The sequence below is a fragment of the Rousettus aegyptiacus genome, unplaced genomic scaffold, assembly GCF_014176215.1.
Source record: "Rousettus aegyptiacus isolate mRouAeg1 unplaced genomic scaffold, mRouAeg1.p scaffold_m13_p_4, whole genome shotgun sequence".
Taxonomy (NCBI): Eukaryota; Metazoa; Chordata; class Mammalia; order Chiroptera; family Pteropodidae; genus Rousettus; species Rousettus aegyptiacus.
This window is the reverse complement of record NW_023416307.1, coordinates 53494354-53511146: the sequence shown is the minus strand read 5'-3', so window position 1 is coordinate 53511146 and position 16793 is coordinate 53494354. Positions and strand designations below refer to the sequence as shown.

General features: G+C 36.7%; 1 protein-coding gene across 3 annotated transcripts in view; it reads left to right on the top strand.

Annotated features, from left to right (window-relative positions):
* Window positions 1-16793, top strand: part of PARP14 (poly(ADP-ribose) polymerase family member 14) — a 101489-nt gene that overhangs the window by 23186 nt on the left and 61510 nt on the right. For 2 of the 3 annotated variants that reach the window (XM_036219795.1, XM_036219793.1), the window contains 7 exons: window positions 1003-1081; window positions 3261-3410; window positions 3753-3815; window positions 4159-4326; window positions 6748-6954; window positions 9515-10114; window positions 11419-11552. The exons of the other annotated variant lie outside the window; for it this stretch is intronic. In XM_036219795.1, coding sequence (XP_036075688.1) covers window positions 1003-1081; window positions 3261-3410; window positions 3753-3815; window positions 4159-4326; window positions 6748-6954; window positions 9515-10114; window positions 11419-11552 — 1401 coding nt within the window. The remainder of the gene's footprint in view (window positions 1-1002; window positions 1082-3260; window positions 3411-3752; window positions 3816-4158; window positions 4327-6747; window positions 6955-9514; window positions 10115-11418; window positions 11553-16793) is intronic. 3 annotated transcript variants of the gene reach the window in all.

The following is a 16793-nucleotide window of genomic DNA, read 5'->3' as shown; positions in this document are numbered from 1 at the left end:
GGCACATTGGACATGGATTTCTGCCTGAACAGTTCGCTGTGGCTGAATGACAGGTGCTGTGTAGTCCTTTAGAGTCACATGAGTCTGCCTTCACATTTGTAGCTTACCTGCCTGACCCCTGGAGGTCTGTGAGCCTGAAACTCTGGCCCTATAGTCTCTCCGAGTCTCTCTCCCTTCATTATATTAGCCTTTTAGCTAAAATATCAGTTCTTTTTCCAACAAGATTTTCTGTTGCTTGTTTACAGAAGGTGTCACTACCAGGCAAAGAAATGGAACTCACGGATTTATTAACTGTAAAATACATGCATCAGCCTCTTGCTCCAAAAAACACCACTCACCTAGTCATTCCCCTCCTGGTACAAATAAGAACTTAAAAATTGAAGTATTTCGGTCCCTGTGTTTTTTTTTTCTCCTAACACTGCATTTTAACAATTTTTAACAAGTTATTTACTTTTACTTTGTAAAAGTAATATATGCTCATTGTAGGAACTTTGAACAATACAAAATGAATAAATTCTTTTAGTCATATTTCATTCTAGTCTTCTTCTATGTATGTGTACTTTGCAAAGTGTTGTTATATAATTGTTATTCTCTCATTAAATAGTATAAAGTATTTCCTTATTCCATTAACTGTTTCTTGAAAATGCAGTTCTTAATAGCTACTAAATATTTTAACATGTGGATATATTAAAATTTATTTGACCATTTCTTTGTTGGATTTTAAACTGTTTTATATTTCTTGATTATCAACAGCACTATTATGTATTTATATTTTTTTGTATTTATATCTTTGTTCCCATCATTGATAATTTTCATAGGATGCATTTGTAGAAATAATATATGTATTGTTTTCACAATTTTAAAAGTCTATAATGATAATAAGTAATGCTTGAGAATTGCTCTCTCCGAAATATTCGTGCATGCAGGATCAAAAGCCATGATGAATTAAATCCATTCATCTATTGAGGACTGTAGTAGTTAAAACTGTCTTTGTATTTCCAGGCATTTTCAGATGAATTTGACAGAAGGGCTAATGGAAATTTCGTCTCTGACAAAATCCCCAAGGCTGAAAATACACAAGGTTCAGTAAAGCTTTTAAATTGAGAAATTACTTCTAGTTGCTAAATAACTATTTAGTGATAAATAAAAGATAATAGTGATGATTTTTATGAAAAACCAATTCGTGAGGAAGAATATGTTAAATTATATTCCATATACCTGAGCCTGAACTTGCAAGACACTGGCCATGTTTGCATGATATGGTGCAAAAGAGTAGGCATGCCAACTCGGATGAACCGTACAATGGGTTTTAAGTAGTGACGAGGCTACTGTTTTCTAAGGATGATGGGACATGTGTTTTTAGAAATAGACACATTTAAAGAGGCAATACCAACCAAATGCTCCTTCTCTGTTGTATTTGCTGTTGTATATTTGAGTTTATCCTATTTAGAGTTGCTGAGGCTTCTTGGATCTAGACATCAGTCGTCTTCCATCAAAATTGGGGATTTTTCAGTCATTTTTCTAAATATTTTTCTGCAGTGGTCTCATCTCCATTGGTGCTTTAGAACATGAATGTTAAGCCTTTTGATAGTGTCCTGTTGGTCCCCGAGGATGTTTTAAAAATTTTTTTCCCTCTTTGCTCTTCAGACTGGATAATTTTTATTGATCTATTGACTCACTTCTCTGTCTACTACACAATTGAGCCTATCCAGTGAATTTTTTATTTCAGATGTTGAATTTTTAAGTTCTAAAATGTCCATTGGATTCTTATTTTATAGTTTATACTTCTCTGCAGAGACTCCTGTATTTCCATTCATTTCGAATCATTTCCATGCTTTCCGATGGAAACTCAGGGAACATAGTTATAGTAGATAGTTGAAAGCATAGTAGATAGTTTATCTGATAATTCTAACATCTAGATCATCTTGAGATTAACATCTATATTGAGTGTCTATGTTCTTGAGAATTGGTCACATTTTCTTGGTTCTTTGTATGACAAGCAATTTTGGATTACACGCTGGTCATTTTAATGATCATATTATGAAACAGGTCTGGGTAAAATCCTCTGGAAAATGGTGTTTGTTTATTTGTTTTATCAGTTAGTCAGACAGTTAAGTTCATTCTGAAAGTTCAATTTCACCTTCTGGGTGGGCAGCGGTTCCAGTGTCCCTTCAGTTCTCTCAGCCTTTGCCACGCTGCTTGGGTCTGTCCCAACATGCGTGGCTCTGGGGCAGGCTCAGGATTTATTCCAGTTCCCACACAGACTGGGGATCATCTTCTCCAGCTCGCCCCTTGCGAGGATCCCCTTTACACTCCCTGAATGCAGGAGCCTACTTTCCAGCTCCTCTTGCCAGAAAGACAGGGTTCCCTGGGAGTGGAAGCTGCCTGTTCCGTTGCCTCATAATTTTGTATGATCAAGTTTACCCCACAGAGATTTCCCACACACACGTATATACACTCATCAGATCACAAGGGTTCTTATTCCTGATTCCTCTGGAGAGAAATACAGAATGCTCTCAGAGTTTTAGCTCCGTGTGGTGCCACTGTGGAGTTAAGCAATTAGGGTTACCTTGGGGTAGAGCCTAGGTTAAAAAAGAAATAAATATTGGCAATAAGGAGGATCCCTGCCATAATGTTCCCAATCCTCACAGGGAACCCTGTTCTCAATCTTCTGGCCACAAAGACAGGTATCCTCTGAGAATTTTGGTACCAGTGCTCATTGAGCAGTTCTGCAGCTAGGGCCACCCTTGGGTCAAGCTGGGAGGTAAAAGAGGAAAATTTTCAAAACAAAGCAAAATGAGAAACTACCCTCTATACAGGTTGCCTTTTCAGATTTTGACTCCCCTCACCCCAAACTCTGCCTGCTGTCATTTGCTCTTCAGTCTCACTTAGTGGGGTGTTTTTGTATTTGTTCCATGGTTTTAGTTGTCATCAGTGAGCAAGATAAGTTAGAGCAGGCTAACTTCTACTTGGCCCGCACCGGAAGTCCACATTTGTTACTTATTTTATTTTATCATTCGTTTTCAAAAACAGACCATCACTGCAGCCGAGGATAAAGACCAGAGATGAGAGTGAGAAAAAGGGAGGGAGGGAGGGAGGGGGGGAGAGAGAGAGAGAGAGAGAGAGAGAGAGAGAGAGAGAGAGAGAGAGAGAGAGAGAGAGAGAGAAGTATGGAGGGGCCCGTGTGAGGAACATGAGACCTAAGTCATTCTTGCTGTTGTTGACTTAGTTTATAACTCCATTTTTCTTTTTCCTCTCAGGTTTCTATGGGACTGCTTCTAGCACTGATTCAGGAGTGCATGAAATGAAAATTGGCCACATCACCTTCCAGGTGGCCTCTGGAGATATCACAAAAGAGGAGGCAGATGTGATTGTAAATTCAACATCAAAGACATTTAATCTCAAAGCAGGTACTTTACTTATAGGGTTTTGATTATTTTTATAGTCACAGTAGATCCCATGAAGGAAGGTTTCTATAGCTAGACTATTCTACAGTTGCATAGCCAAATTGGTTTCTACGGCTTTGGCTTATTAATATTAATTAATAACTTTGAAATTATTTTGACATGGTTTCTTGCTATTGTTAACAGTTATTTTGTGAATTTTTCTTTTTTGTGACCAGAAATGCCAAGGTTATAGGAATCCTTTGATGATGTGGAAAGTGTTTAGATAATGAGGCAAATGCACTGATCCAAATGTACTGTTGTGCTTCTTTTATTTGTGTTTTTAACCATCTCGATGTTCTCATGTAGGGGTCTCCAGAGCAATTTTGGAACATGCTGGACAAAATGTGGAAGCAGACTGTGTTCGCCTAGGTAAGGCACAATGCTGTTTTTTGGTCCTAAATTGTAAGTGGAAGCTAACTATGGGAGGCTGTGGAGAGGCTGAAGAAAGTCTTTGGACTGGGGAGACAATATGTTAATCTTAAAATCATACATTTTCTAAAGAATTCGAGTCGTAGAGAATTAGAAGTGAAAAAAAATTGAAGGCTGATGCCACAGTTAAAAAACATTAAACAAGAAAGATTCATCCAAGGTAGCATTTTAGGAGTCTCTTATTCACATACAATGCTTTATTTGCCAAACCAGACATTTTGCTTTCCAAACAAAGAGTGAGTTCAACATCTGATCTTGCACGTTTTTGTTTTGTGTTTTTTAGGTCAACAGAACAACAATGGTTATATAATTACTGAAGGTGGATTACTGAAGTGCAAGAATATTATTCATGTCATTGGTGGAAATGATGTCAAGAAATCTGTTTCCTGTGTTTTGCAGGAGTGCGAAAGACGGAATTACTCGTCTGTTTGCCTCCCAGCCATTGGGACAGGTTGGTAGCCTTTCAAGGCTAAATCCCTTGGTGTCCCTTTTCCCTTGATTTGCTGCTGACTCTAATGCAGTTCATGTTGAGTCTGAGTAAGAGCAAATTCCTCACTCCAAGGCAGCGCTGAAAGAATGAGCAAAGCCTGTGGGTGGTTTAAGTAAGAGTAGTAAAAACAAAGAAAACTGAAGAGACTGGTAGAATATCAGAGAGACATTTTCTCTCTAATATGGAGGGGAAGGAAGAGGAAGGCAGGGGAAAGGATGGGAGGGGAGGAAAAAAAAGGCCAGGCCATCTTTCTCTTTAATCTGTTCCTTTGTCTTGTTCTATCCCCTACATATTTAATCCTACATCGCTGTTATTTAGTCCTTAACTTCTTCCTATGTCCCCTCTCCATGGAAAACATCAGGGCATCCATTGGCTTCCACCTGCCTGTAGCTTACTCCCAGATGAGCATTTCCAGCCCTCTTCTCTCACCTCTTCAAAAGTGGCTGATTAGGTTGGCCTTAGGGCATCTCTGCGCAGAAGTCTGTCATCACTATGACACAGTGGGTTCTAATGGGTCGAAAGGACTCACCATCTTATTCTTTTCAGCCTACTTGGCCTCTTTTATTTTCTTGTTTTCCTCAAAGTATATAATGATTGTGTGATTCTTCATGCTTTCGGTTTATCATTAGTATGGTGGGCTCTTTGAGCTACCCCTCCCCCCACCACCAGGAATCTGAGTCTTCTGCTTTGATCAGGCATTACTGCTTGGTTTTTCTTAAGAGAGCTGGTCAGGAGAGGCAAATACCCTCAGGCTGGAAGTAGAATGGAGCTGACCCATCCCAGAGAGATTAGCTAGGCACTGGATTGATGATTCTATTGCTCAGAAATCTGAGTTTGAATGTCTACTCTGGCCTTCAAGAAACTTAGTTGCAATTTTGATGTGTTCATTATAGGAGGCAAGGGCAGTGTTTACTTAATCCACCATCTTCTTGGCCCCCTCTCTTTCTTCAGCTCTTGCCTAACCTTTTATTATAGCCTCCAACCTAGCCCTCTCTGGATCTGGGCTCTCTGCTCTAGTTCCTCCTCTATTCTGCCACCTCCCCCACCCCAGACTTATTTTTCTCAAAACCACATCTATTTCCCTGAACACACCAGGTTGAACATATTACATGCATGTTACACATTTCTATAGGACTTAGGCTTTCCCTCAGTTTTCCATACTTCACCTATTGAATGCTTGTTCATCCCCATGTATCACATCCTCTGTGTCTTAGTGCCTAGATGAGCATGTAGCTTGTGATGGGACATAGCAAATGTTGACTGAGAGTGCATGAATATATCTGAACACTCCCATTTAAATTCTCTCAAACATCATGAAATAACAGCTTTGTAAAGAAAAATTTCCCTCTTTCCCTGCTCAGCTAATAGAAAACAACAACAACAACAATAACAACAACAACACAACAATAACAACAACAAAAAACCCTGAATAAATCCTCTTGGTTACTTTTATATAGGATTTGTCTACATTCCGCAATTGTCTGCATAGCCCAGTCAAAGAGTCTACTTTCATTTCTGCAATGAAGGTGGACACCATCCATGGGGCTAATCAAAGTGGGCCCTTAGTATATCACACCAGGTTGGTCAGAGGACTTTTACATTCCTCCTGCTCATGTAACATCTGCCATTCATATGGGACTTCTTCCATGGTTTTTTATAATATTTTTCAAGGAACTTTTCATGCTCTTATCTAGGTAGTAGGCTTGAGAAGCAAGATATGGAGCATGCTTACTTAGGAAAAGACTGCTCATATAGCAATCTTAAATCCTGCTAGACAGGGTGTGTGACGAAAGACTTCCTGGAGGCTCATGGATAGCTTTCATGTAAAAAAGTATAGAATATAACAAAGAGCTAATAGCTCCAGGCATCTTACAAAATTAGCTTACTTTAAATCAAGCCCCCAAAGACATCTCGGAAGAATAAGAATACATGCAGTAAAGTCGAGTGGTGATTGAGAAAAAAAAAATTGCTTTTTTCTTTCTATAAAGAGTATGATATATCCACATGAATATAGGATCTTTTACTTTTTATAACTCTTTTGAGGTCACTCGTGAGCCAAGAAAGATTAACTGTGCTCCATAACATAGAGAAAGACAGTGACCTGGGATCCGCTGAATGGAGCAGATATCAGTATCAGATACCAAAAGTTAGTTTTCCAGGTACTTTGTTCATTGTCAGACTGTCAGCTTCCTGACATCCTGGAACAAAAGTTCCCCACTTCAAAAGTGTTTGCCGATGCATCTTTAGAAAAGGCCATGGTGATGAAAGAGCTGCGAAGTAGGCATTTATTCTGTGAGAACTGGAATCTCTAATTTATTTTTCAGCCTTTTCTAGATGGTTCTTTTTTTCCCCCTCAGTCAATTTTGTCATTTGCTTTCCCAGGAAATGCCAGACAAGACCCAGATAAGGTTGCTGAAGCCGTAATTGATGCCATTGAAGACTTTATCCAGAAAGGATCAGTCCAGTCTGTGAAAAAAGTTAAAGTTGTTATCTTTCTGCCTCAAGTACTGGATGTGTTTTATGCCGCCATGAAAAAAAGAGAAGGATCTCAGCCTTCTCCCCAACAGTCTGTGATACATAAACTTGCATGTGAGTTGTTCATTTTCGTGAAATGTATATTCCTAATATTGATGTCACATGAGAAATAGTTAATTTTTTCCTAAATGTTTTTGGGTAGTTTATTAGGTCCCCCTCCACCTAGTTTTACTGAGATATCATTTACATGCATCGCTGTAGAAATTTAAGTTGTACAGCATAATGGTTTGACTTATATAGTGAACTGATTATTGCAACACATTTAGTTAACATCCATCATCTTATGTAGATACAATAAAAAGAGAAAGAAAAAAAGAAAAAAAAATTTTTCCTTGTGATTAGAACTCAAGGAATTTACTTTCTTAACAACGATGTATATATTATATATAATATATATTTATACAGCAGTTTGAACTATAGTTACCATGCTTTACATTACATCTTCTAGTACTTATTTACCTTATAACTGGAAATTTATACCTTTCGACCACCTTCCTCCAGTTCTCCTTCCCCTACTCTCTGCCTCTGGTAACCATGCATCTGATCTCTTTTTCTATGAGTTTGGGAGTTTATCTTTTGGGGAGAAGTGTTTTTTTTTTTTTTTTTTTTTTTTTAGATTCTTCATATAGGTAAGATTATACAGTATTTGTCTTTGTCTGACTTGAAATAGCTACTCTTTCATGAACAATCAGAAAGAGAAATTAACAAAACATTTCCATTTATAATTGCAAAAAAGAATAAAATGCCTGGGCATAAATTTAATCAAGGAAGTGAAAAATCTATACACTGAAAATTATAAGACATTGATGAAAAAAACTGAAGAAGACACCAATAAATGGAAAGATCTTCTGCGATCCCAGATTGGAAGAATCAGTATTGTTAAAATATCCATACTACCTGAAGCATTCTATTGATTCAGTATAATTCCTATCAAAATTCCAATGGCATTTTTCACAGAAATAGAACAAGCAATCCTAAAATTTGTATGGAGCCACAGAAGACCCCAGATAGCAAAGCAATCTTGAGAAAGAAGTACAAAATTGGAGGCATCACAATTTCTGATTTCAAACTATATTATAAGTTATAGTAATGAAAACAGCATGGCTTTGGCATAAAAACAGATACACAGATCAATAGAAGAGAATAGAGAGCCCAGAAATAGACCCATGCATGTATGGTCCATTAATTTACAACAAAGGAGCCAGGAATATACGATGGGGAAAGGATAAACTCTTCAATAAATAGTATTAGGTGCTTGCTTTGGCAGCACATACACTAAAATAAATGGTGCTCGGAAAACCAGACGGACATGTAAAAGAATGAAACTAAAGCACTCTTTTACCCCATACAAAAAATCCACTCAAAATGGATTAAAGACTTGAATATAAGACCTGAAACCATAAAACTTCTAGAAGAAAACATGGGGAGTAAACACCCCAACATTGGTATTGGCAAAGAATTTTTTGGATTTGACACCAAAAGTACAAACAGCAAAATTAAAAATAAGCAAGTGGGACTACATCCAACAGAAAAGCTTCTGTATGGCAAGGAAACCATCAATGAAATGAAACCTAAAGAATGGGAGAAAATATTAGCAAATCCTGTATCTGATAAGGGGTTAATCTCATATATATATATATATCTATGGATATAGATATATATATATATATCTATAGATATAGATATATCTATAGATATATATATATATCTATAGATATATCTATATCTATAGATATATATAACAGAAAATAATCTGATTAAAAAATAGGCAGAGGTTCTGAATAGATGTTTTCCCGAGGAAGACAGACAGATGGCCAACAGGTACATGAAAGCTGCTCAACATCGCTAATCATCAGGGAAATGCAAATCAAAACCACAATGAAATATCACCTCATACATGTTAGAGTGACTACTGTAAAAAAGACAAGAAATAAATAAGCATTGGAAAGAATATGGAGAAAAGGAAACCCTTGTACAATGTAAGGGAAACTGCAAATTGGTGCAGCCACTATGGACAACAGTATGGAGGTTCCTCAAATAATTAAAAATAGATCTAATAGGTTCTATTCCACTTCCAAGTATTTATCTGAAGGAAACGAAGTCACTCTCTCAAGAAGATATTTGCGCCTCATTGCAGCATTATTTATAATAGCTATGACATGGAAACAACTGAAGTGTCCATTGGCAATTGAATGAATAAAGATGTGGGGAAAAAATATATATAATGGAATATCATTCATCAAAAAAAGAAGAATAAAATCTTGCCATTTGTGACAACATGGTTGGACCTTGAGGACGTTATCCTAAATAAGTCAGACAAAGACAAATACTGTATGATCTCACTTCTATGTGGAATGTTTAAAAATAACCCAAACTCATTCATACAGAGAGCAAATTGATGGTTGTCAGAGGCTCTGGGGGTGCGGGGTAGGAAGTGGGTGAAATGGGTGAAGGGGGTTGAAAGGTACAAACTTCCAGTTGTAAGATAAAATAGTCTTGGGTGACCTACCACAAAATTTAAGGAAATAAATAGCTAATCTTTTTTTCTTCGTTCTTTCTTTTTTTTTTATTCTATCTAAAGCATCTGTTTTGTCCCCTTTCTTTTCTTTTTTAGCAATTTTTGGCTTCTCAAAGCAGTCTCCCCACAAAAAAACTCCTTTGGTCTTGGAAAAAAAAAAAGAATCAGCAATTTTTCAGGTGTGTGGTGAAAATGAAAAAAATGTGGAAAATGCCCTCACCTGGATACAGGATATGATTAAAAAGGAACAAGGTCTGTACACCAGTGAAGAAGAACATATCAAAGACTTTGAAGAAAAGGAATATCAAGAATTGACTAAGCTGCAGAAGAACTTAAATATTGCCATTTCCTTGGACACTGAAAGACCTTTGATTGAGGTTTCAGGAATTAGCAGAGATGTGGAACAGGCCAGAAATGCAATTGAGAAAATGATGAAGACAGTTCGATTGACCAAAGAGCAGGAATTCAGAGCAGATTATATCAGTGAAATTATAGCATGGCAATATAATGACAATAACACTTTTCATCATTTTGACAAAGTAACCAATCTGCAATTGGAGGATGCAAGGAGGAAAAATATAAAGACACTTGTTGTCAAAATTAATCATCAGAAGTACACAGTGGACTTGAACACATACGTTGCTACAAATGCAAAGGGACACAGCTTACCTGTTCAGCGTCTCACGAAATCTAAAAGTGAGTCAACCCTTCTTAATTTTATCCATTACTTTACTCTTTGGGCTTAGCACGGTTTTGTATGTACATCAAAACTGTATTTAAGTAGATAAAATTCAAGGAACCCTTGTGTAATGAAATAGAAAACTTGGTCTCTGAGCTTAAGGATCTTACCTTATGGCTGGGTATACAGCATGGGCCTGCCCAACAGACTGAGTTTGACCATCTTAGTGTTAACAGTAGCCAAACCTGGCCTTTTTACAGTTTACAACCTTCCGAGAGCAGTTCTTCTGGGGGAGGTAATGCCTGCTTCAATCAGGAGATGTAAGGCCATGGGATATAAAGAAAAGTGGCCCGAGGTTTTTAGAACAAAAGGGGGAAGACAGGCTGGTCAGAGAGGGGGCACGTTCTGTGTCTGCGACTGATACCCAGAGAGGATCAGGAGCCTGCAGGTTCTTCGCCCAGAAGTCACTTCTTCTGTCCTGAAAATAAGGTTCCTTGACACGTCCGCCAGGAAGCGGTCATCAGATTCTCTGATTGGATCTGTTCCCTGAGAAGGGAGCGCTTGTCTTCTGAAGACAGCCATTCCTGCCTTCAAACCACAGAAGTCCCCCACTGAGAACAAGTGAATTGGCTTCCCTTCCAGTACAATATCTTCATCTCTTGTGAGATTGGTGTGAATGAATTCCTCACACTCTGAGAAACCCTTGAGAAATGACAAGAATAATATTCTGTTTAGCAGATGGGGAGACAGAGCTGCCACTACAATCTGTCACATAGCAAAACCTGCCACCCACTCAACTCTTAAGAATGCCATGAAGAATCATGAGAGAACAGATGTGGAGGGCCTTGTGGTGGTGCGGAGTTCTAGCAAAAAGCCATGCATTTGTAAACAAGACAGTAGCAACTGTTTAAAAAGTTGTAGGGAAATTTTATTGTGAAAGTCTTAAATTATGACAGATTAGAGACCTAACAGATTATGCAGCTGAATTACACTACATCATCAGTTCTCAAATCTGGGCATAATCAAAACTTGTTAAGTTGTAGGTACACGGGTTTCATTACTCAGAGATTGTGATTCAATAAGTCTGTGGGGTTTTATTTATTTGTTTAACAAGCATGATAGTTGGTTCTGTGGTTGTCTGTGGTTCCACGCTTTGAAAAATGTTCTCTTAGTGAGTTAGCAATTTCTCTAATGCCTTGAATTAGGAGATTGTAAAACAGAAATGCAAATGACACTCAGTTTTTCAAAGTGTACTAGGAATGTGGCCTGTGTAGATGAGCCTCCCCAGGTACAAGGGTGTCCTCAAATGTCTATTTTGCAGTTGAGATCCCTGCGCACTGGAGTGACATGAAGAAGCAGGATGTCTGTCTTGTTGAGCTACAACCTGGTCATGCAGAATATGACATGGTGGCAAGCAAGTTTAAGCAGACCTGCTGGCAATTCCAGATAGAAAAGGTAAGCCTTCTGCTGACATGGAGTTTCTTAATGGTGGAAATAAGAGGTATTGGGGTCCTGGATACGTGAATTTTGATTCATTTCCTTTCACGTTTTAAAACCCAGAATTAGAATATGGTATGGTATTAAATTTTAGATTCTGGATTCTACTCATGTCACCATAATTACTGAGTCATTAGCATTGAGATTCCTGTGTCAATTATTAAAATATAAAAGGAGTTTGCAATATGATATTAACATACTAAAGACACATATTTCCGTTGTGCGGAAAGCTAATAATAATTCAAAGATATGGCTTTACAGTTGGAGTTGATACCTAGCAAACCATCACTAAGAGACAGGCAGAGGACCCTCAGGTTAGGATTATGTGTCTCTGCCCCACCATTCAAAGATCCACAGTGCTTCCTTGAATAAAGCCAACGGTCTTTTCTTTACTTGTCTCATTTATTTTGGCATCTTCCATTGTAAATATTAATATTGCTGTTTGAAATTATGTTCTCCCTAGACTTTTATTGCATTGTTATTTTGATGCTTTCTCTTCTTCAATTAATCCTCCTTTCATTATCACTGGTAGATTCTTCCCCAAACCCCTAATCCTAGCCTTACCCATAGTATTTATACTTCAATCTTCTGTCTGCACTTCGCCAGGGAATGTTTTTACCCTTCTTGGCTTCAGCTATTATTTTAATGTTGATGGCTCTCAAGTCAACTTATCACCATCCTGTTCTAGAACATGTTCCCAGTGGCCTAAACAACACCCACTTGATTATGTACCTGCTAAATCAATTTCCCGAAAACCTAACTCATCATCTCAAAGTAGTTATCTTTTCCTTTCCTTCTTCATGTATGTTCTTTGTTTCACCATTTTCTGAGTAAAGCTAGAGATTTTGAATACCTTCCTTTCATCCATAGTAACGAGTCTGCCAATTAGGCCTGCATTTTCTTTCTCTGCAAGTTTTACTTTCTATTTGCCTTGCCACCATTCTGTTTATTCATGTGGTTAAGCACATAATAATTCAAAAAAGATTTGAAATGTCCTGCAAAGATATATACCATACCCTCAGATTAAATCAATGGACGAAGAAAAATGGACAAAGAGAAAAGAGGGTATGGAAAATAAGATAACACAGAAGTATTTATTGTTAGTTCAAAAAAAACATAACATGAAGTCCTAGATAGTTATTAGAGGAGGACCACAAATTTGTCCTAGTAGACAGAGCAAGGAAATAAACAGCCACCTACAAGATTTATAATTTTGTTCATAAATCAAAAAGCAAGCCATTTCGTCAGGAGACTCACAGCTTTTCCCAATACTGAGATTGACTCCTGAGAGATTTATCCTGTGAATCAAGCACTGGAGAATATATTCATAATCACCCTCACAATAAACTCAATATCCAACAGTATACCAGAGTGTTTTCTTTTAATCGCCCATTGTAAACCGATTGAGCAAAACAGTTCTGTGAGATGCTAAGACAATGTGATTGATTCAGTATGCAGGTCTTTGATCTGGTTCTGAGATGACAAGTAATTTTTTTCCAAATACATCTGATAATGGCCGACTGGCACATTGTGATGAAATGCCAAGCCCAGATTGAGCAGGACTGTCCAGTTGACCAGCAGTGTCTGCACTGGGCCCTGGAAGCTTGCTATGTGTTGTCAGACACTGGCCAGAGAAATGATTTCACTGCTTTTTTCAAATAAAATGTTATGTGAAATCCCAGTGTTTGACACTGATAAAAGCAGGGGTAGATAGTACTGAAGGCAGCTCTGTAAAAATGTTAATACGAAAAATGGATTATCTGTCATCCTCCATGAGTATTATGCTTTGAGACTAAGATTTTTTAAAATTAATTAACTAATTTTTTATGGTGATATTGCTTAACAAAATCCAGTAAGTTTCAGCAGTACACTTTAACAGTAAGGCTTATATATATTTATACTGAGTGGTTACCTCCCATAGTTAGATTTCTTTCTGACCCCCTTTACCTCACTACCTCCTCCTCCCTCCTTACTACCCTCTGGTAACCACTAGTGTATTGTCCATATCCACGAGTCTCTGTTTGTTTGTCCTTTTCATTTGTTGCTTTCAGGTTTATATCTCACATATAAGTGATATCATGTTAGTTTCAACTTTTGCAGTCTGGCTTTTTTCGCTTAGCATGATTATCTCGAGGTCCATTCACGGCAGTATTTCATCTCTTCTTATGGCTAAGTAATATTCCATTGTATATATGTACCACAGCTTCTTTAGCCAGTCAGCTATCGTAGGACACTTCGGGCGCTTCCTTGTCCTGGCCACCGTGAATAATGCTGCTATGAACATCGGTGTGCAAATATCTTTTTGGATATGGGTTTTCAAGTCTTTGGGGTAAATATGCAGTAGAGGGATTGCTGTTTCATATGGTAATCAATTCTTAGTTTTTTGAGGAACCTTCATACTGTTTTCCATAGTGGCTATACCAATTTGCAGTGACTAAGATTTTTAACATCAATAAACTTGCCACAGTTACTTTTTGTCCCTCACTCTCAGTTTTTGCTGAAGCATTTGAAAGTAAGTTACAGACGTCATGACAATCCTTCTTTTAACTCCTATCACCTAAGAATAAAGACATTCTCCTAAATAACAACCATTATCTCATGTGAGAAAATTAACATTAGTTCAACAATATCCAATATAGAGTCCATATTCAAATTTCCTCAATCGCTCACATAACTTTTTTACATCTCTCAGCCCTCCACCTCTACTCCGGGTTCAGATACTGCATTTGGTCATTATATTTCCTCTATCTCTTCTGATCTAGAACAATATTCCTGCATTTAAAAAAATTATTTTTTATAATATTGAATTTTTTAAAGAGTTTAAGGCATTTTTTTAAAAGAACCTAAGCCAGTTCTTACAGCATCTAAATTTGTCTGATTCTTCATGGTGTCATCTAATTTATTCCTCTAGCCTCTTTATGTCTGGTAAACTGGTAGTCAGATTGAAGGGCTTGGGTAAATTCAAATAAATATTTTTGTAAGAAAATTTCAGATGATATATCACATCAGAAGCCTCATATGATAAGGTTGTCCCATTATTAATGATGCGAAGTTTGATCACTAGTTAGGGTGGTGACCACCAGATCTCTCTATTGGAATCATTAGATATTCTGTGGGACAATACTTGTTACTGTACAGTAAGTGTCCTGTGCCCCACAACTTTTTACTGATTGACTTTAACATCCATTGATGACCTTTTGCTGAATGCATTATTACACTGGAGGTTGCAAAATGGTAATTTTCTATTTCTGTCATTCCTTCTACATTGATTATCTGGCATTTTTGTCAAGAAAGTTTTCTTCTCTCTTGCTTTAAAAAATAATCAGTATGTTTATTTAATTAGAGTGATTATTCTTTTAGATGCACAAATTATCCACATTTGGTTAGTAGGGACCCTTTCAAGTGGGTCTCATGTCCTTTTGATGACCTCATTAAATCTTTGAACATTTCTTCACGTTCTGGCACAAGATCTCTTTGGCTCATCTTGTACTTTCTCTGTATCAGGTTGGAATGAGACAATTCTCTAAGAAACCATGATCCCTTTTAGTGGGGAATGTTAATGAGAAACCAAGATCTCTGTTTCAGAGGTGCTCACTGCTACTGAGGTGTTATTGCTTTTAGGTTCTTGCATGGTTAGAGCTAAGAAAACCATGAGTTCATATTGATGTTTCCAATTAAAATTTAATACTTTGGTTTTTATCTTAATTTTTTATATTTTATATGTATGCCTTCTATCAATAGAAATGTTGGTTCTCAATAATATTACATATTTATATATTTGCTTTATCCTGTAGTATACATAAAATTGTCTCAAAATTATCACACTAAAGTATTATTAGCAATATTAAAATAACTATTCTTTTGGTTATTGTGAGCATGCTGTATCTTTCTCTACTTTTTTTTTCTTTTAACCTTCCTATAACTGTATATTTAGGATGTGTCTCTTGATAGCAGCATGTAATTTCCTTTTCTTCTTCCACTCGGACAATCTTTATTTTTTAATTTGAGTACTTAGTCTGTTTAATGTATTTACTGTTTACTGATATGTCTGGGTTCATGCCATATTAATCTGTTTTCTGTTTATCAAATCTATATTCATTCCTTCTTTCCTTAACTTCTTTTGTATCAAGTATTTTTATTATTTCATTTTTACGCCCTATTAGATTGTTGATTATACATTCTATTACAATTCTTACATTGATTACCGAGAGATTACAGTGTACATCCTTGTTGTATTCAACTTTAATACAAATTCGTATATTTATCATTTCGCAAACAATGCAATAAACTTCGAGCACTTTAAACGCATTAATCCCCTCCTGCCTTTTGTACTACTTTCAACGTGTCTTAATTTTTTATATAGTCAGTATTTATATTTACCAACATATTTACCCTTTCATCCAACTGCCCTTCAATTCTATTTCTATGCCTCAATCTTACGATCATTTTCCTTCTCATTTAGTATTTCATCCAGTGTAGATCTGGTAGTGATGTTTCTAGTAGTCACAGTTTTTGTCTGAAAATGTCTTTATTTCACTTTTATTCTTTGAAGGATATTTTTGCTGGGTGTAGAACCCTGCACTTGCAGTTATTTTCTTTAAGCACTCAGAAGAAGTTATCATACTGTCTTCTGTACTTGTTGGTGAAAGGATTAGTCTATTATGAGTAGTCTGTCATAGCCAGAAGCTGGCTTCTGAAATAAACCCACTTAGTGAAGTTTAAGATTTGTTTGCAGAGGTTTCCTTTTACCTTATAAGTTATGCCACCAGGAATATAGAATCAGATTACTATTTTCAAAATTACTTGAAATAATTATCTTCTTTGTGCGGTTATTAAATGTCAAAAGGGTGAGTGTTCACTTCAGCAGCAGGTATAGTAATAAAGGTCAGAAGCCAGAATAAAAAGACTAAGAAATTAAGAAGACATTTTTTAAGGCTTTTGAAAATGAGTAAATTTAGGTAAATAGAAATAAAAAGAAAACAGGCAGTTTAGAAGAATAGTAAATTATTTAGGTAATAAGAAAAATTTTTAAATCACAAATGAGATCAACAAAATACATGATAATTGCTGAGACTTTGAGCTAGAGGAGAAACTGTATCTTGTATAAAGTAGGAAACCCAAAACTGGAAGAAGAAAGAAGAAGAAGAAAAAAAAAAACAGATGAAGGCAGTTATTAGTGTTAGAACCGAGAGTTCTCTA